Raw genomic sequence first — 4,075 nt, forward strand, 5'->3', positions numbered from 1 at the left:
CCCGCTCCCGCAGAAATATATCTTATCTGGTCCCGCTCCCGCCAGCAACATTCATGTTTTGTCCCGCTCCCGCAAGATTCTGTCCCACACCCGCCTGCTCCCGCAGAAATATATCTTATCTGATCCCGCTCGCGGACGGATTTTTCAGTCCCGCTCCCGCAAGATTCTGTCCCACACCCGCCTGCTCCCGCAGAAATATATCTTATCTGGTCCCGCTCCCGCCCGCGACATTCATGTTTTGTCCCGCTCCCGCCCACAAAAGCCTGCATAAAAGTAATCTATATAGACTTTTTCAGTACATCGAAGAAATTTACATGAAATGGTTCTGTAACATCTCCTAAGCTCCACAACATCCCAGCATTAACACTCCCGATAAAATATTTGTTATCTAGGCTAAGCATCAACATTAACAAACCACTGTTATTTTTAACAGAAAAGCAAGCATGGGCTGCTGCGTGCATGGTTTGGCATGGCAGAATGCGAGCAGCGCTTCCTTTATTATCACTAAAAGCTGACATCTCAGTTAATCTCTATCTCATAAAGCTCTGTTATAACACAATAAATGTATGCACAATGAATCTTTCACAATGTCTACACTTCATGTGTTAAAATGAGAGGATTCGTCAGCACGCATTTTCAGCACTGTGGTGAGTAGATTCTAACTTAATAACCTCTGATTGGCCATTGCGTTCTAGAAAAAAAAACAGCTGAGTCTGTGATTGGCTACATTGCCCTACCCTTTAAACACATGTTATAAATAGAAACTATGCCTAGCTTGCGCATATCAATCATTTTAATGTTAATATTAGTTGTTCTTTTTGCTTTTGTACAACAGATAAATAACAATTTATATGTTTTAGACACTTTATATTTAGATAATTTCTATTTTGCGGGAGTCCCGCGAATCATTTTATTCTCCCGCATCCCGCACACACACGAGTCTCTTCCCGCCCGCACTCGCCCATCAAAAGTTGTCCCGCGCCGCACCCTGTTGCGTTGGGTCCCGCGGGAGTCCTGCAGGTCTCTACTTTGAAAGATTAATTGCCGCTTTGAACGATTACTTAATTTTGGCATCCATAATTGTAATCGCGATTAGAAATTCGATTTATTGTGCAGCCCTATATAGCAGCTGTTCCATAAGCGCCACCTGCTGTCAGAGAATGAATTTGCGTCTCATTCAGCCCGTCTGTTGTTTTTGTTTCGTTCAGCTATTTTATGTAGTATAGTTTCACAAAGTTAAAGTCAGACCTTTCAGTTTTTGCTTCAGATTTCAAAATTATGCAATTTAAATTTCACAAAGAAATCTGCCGTGTTTTGTCTGAGAAATGATCAAAAGGACACCTTTTGATTCATAATTTGTCTTAAATCTCATTATGTTAAAAAAATTGTGAGAAAATCATATTGTGAAATCAGTGTCGTGAATCGTATCACATCGTGAGTTGTTACATCCCTAGAAAACGAACTTGCCTTAAAATGCACTTTGGCTAGTACTACCTCTGTTCATGGCTCCTTGGTCGGGTCTCTTTTTTTCTCTCGTACTGGGTCGCAAAGTTTCTAAAGTGTTTTTTGTTCTTTTACTCTTGCTTGTTTAGAAGAGATCAGGAAGTGCTGAAGGCGAGGAGTCATTTTCTAGTCTGCACTCTGCCCGATCTCAGCCCAACTTGGCAGTTCAGCATTCACGGCCATTCTCCATGGACCTCTCGGAGGAAAGTGCTGCCGCAACTTTATCAAAAGCAGACACCTTTCAGAGTCTGCCTGGATACCGCAGAAGCACCGTGCACAACGTTGGTCCACCAAGAGGTGAAATGTTGCTTATAGCTACTCTGTGGATTACCAGTGACATTTTAGTATCGAGATACTATTATAGTTCTTATTTCGAATTGGTTTTGATTTTTATATTTTCTAGATTTTTTATTTTATATAATATTTATTTCAGTTTTCGTTTATTTTAGGACATCTGGTGTATCAGTGTGTACTGTAAAATACAATGATTTATTATTACATTATTTTTATTAAATAAATTTTTAACATTTTAGTTATATATGAGAATAGTAATATTTCTTTTAATATTTTGAATCATAATAAATATTATTATTTTATAGTAATACTGATATATAATTACAGATTTTTTTTGGCCAATTGTGCAGCTCTATAATCCACAACAAAACTGTTTTGTTGCATTTTAAAATTGCAGGAAAATTACTATACTGTAAAATAAAAGTATTATTATATTATTTTTATATTTATATATTTTTATTAAATCATTTTTTACAGTGAGATATTACAATAGTGATGATACTTGTTTCATATTTTATAATAATTATTATAATAATATAATATTTTTTTAATTGTGATCACAATTAGATTTTCCCCCCCCAAATTGTACAGCCTCATAATAGTAATATAGTAATATTATAACTATATAATATTATAACACATATTTTGTGTGTTGTGTAGCCACCAGTACATTCTGTATTGGAGCAGAGAATGAACCAGAACATGCTGCTGATGACTGGATGCGCATCGCAGAACTGCAGACGCGAAACAAAGCCTGTCTGCCCCACCTGAAGAGCAGCTACCCGCTGGAATCCAGGGTAAGCTTGGAAGAGTTCGCTTTAGCTGCATTGCTTGTATAAGACCAGAATCAAACTGTATCGTTTTGCCTCGACAGCCCAGTCTGGGTCCCTCGTTCACCATAACAGACGAGGACCTGCGAATGGGTGACCCGGATGAGACGATCCGACGTGCATCCGTGATGCCTGGTCAGATCCTGGAGTCCCTGAACTCTCGCCGCTTCTCTCTTGCACCAAGTTCGAGCCAGAGCTCTGCGAACTCCCAGCCCCAGCGCGCCACCATGTTGCCGGGTCAGATCCGGTCCAGCACTGCTGCTCACCGGGCCGCTCGGCTCACAAAAACAAGCTCACGTGCTTCAGAAAATAAACGCAGCCCGTTGGCTCCCAAACGCCCTGGATCCCAACTGCAAGGTCCAGACACACCTGAGGTACGAGAGAACAAAAGCCCGTTTAGAAAAGAATATATGTATATTATATTATATTTTAATCAATTATTGATCCCAGTTAATTGTTTGGTTGTTTTGGTTGATTGAGCTGCTCTGAGAGTCATTTCTTCACAACAACCCTTTAAAATAAAACTTGAAGAAAATGTGACATATATTTCTATTATACAGTAGAATTTATATATATATAAAAGGAATTGTAAAATTTTTCTTTTGACAATTTTTAAAGATTAATTAATTGGTTAATATTTCGAGTCATAAATCCAGAAAACTTAAAACGGACAACACTGAATTTATGAAAAAAATTAATCCTTTCATAGGGCTGTATTGTCGTAAAAGAGTTTACTTTTTTTGTTAAACTTAAATTTTTCTGAATTTAAATTTATCAGATATGCTTTTTCATTACAAAAATTTTATTTAACCGTTAAAACTAAATCAGTAAAATTGAAACCGGAAAAAAAAATAAGAAAAGAATTTGGGAAAAAATAAAACTTATTTTATAGGACCAGATTTTAATAATTGGTTCTGAGTGTCTTTAAACCAGTCTAATAAACTCAAAATGTTACTAAAATGTAAAACTGTTGGTTACAAATAATGTTTCCACAGGCAAAGAAGTTGGCAAGTTGCTTCCCACGACCAATGACACCTAAAGGCATGTTCGGCAACAGCCAAAACAGACCTCCAAACTCACCGGTAAGATACTTTTATTGGACGTCTGTAGTTGTTACTAAACTAGTCTTCATTTGAGATTAGGCATGTCGCAATAATCAATATATCGACTTATCGCACAATATATGTACATGACCTCAATAATTTTTGGTGACGCAATATATCGCCCATTATATTTACTTAAAAATTCATGTCACCGTGTTTTTTACATTCCACTTGCGCCAGTGTCTTTTGCAGCTTCTCGTACATAACGTGTAGTCATGAGGTGCTAGTTCAAATTTAAAAAATGCTTCTACAAACAAAGTTTCATCTGCAGATATGGTCTTGTTTAGGGATCTGTGCCTTTGTGCATACAGACATCTGACTGCTAAGTAGTGATTGTTTTTCAGC

General features: G+C 37.5%; 1 protein-coding gene across 1 annotated transcript in view; it reads left to right on the top strand.

Annotated features, from left to right (window-relative positions):
* The window catches only part of LOC107731821 (nuclear mitotic apparatus protein 1-like), a 21,432-nt gene that overhangs the window by 10,412 nt on the left and 6,945 nt on the right, over positions 1-4,075 (top strand). The window contains exons 18-21 of the mRNA XM_016543004.1: positions 1,593-1,800; positions 2,458-2,594; positions 2,672-3,001; positions 3,623-3,709. Of these exons, the coding sequence (XP_016398490.1) occupies positions 1,593-1,800; positions 2,458-2,594; positions 2,672-3,001; positions 3,623-3,709 (762 nt within the window). The remainder of the gene's footprint in view (positions 1-1,592; positions 1,801-2,457; positions 2,595-2,671; positions 3,002-3,622; positions 3,710-4,075) is intronic.

This window comes from Sinocyclocheilus rhinocerous, unplaced genomic scaffold (genome assembly GCF_001515625.1).
Source record: "Sinocyclocheilus rhinocerous isolate Xijiao unplaced genomic scaffold, SAMN03320098_v1.1 scaffold219, whole genome shotgun sequence".
Lineage (NCBI taxonomy): Eukaryota > Metazoa > Chordata > Actinopteri > Cypriniformes > Cyprinidae > Sinocyclocheilus > Sinocyclocheilus rhinocerous.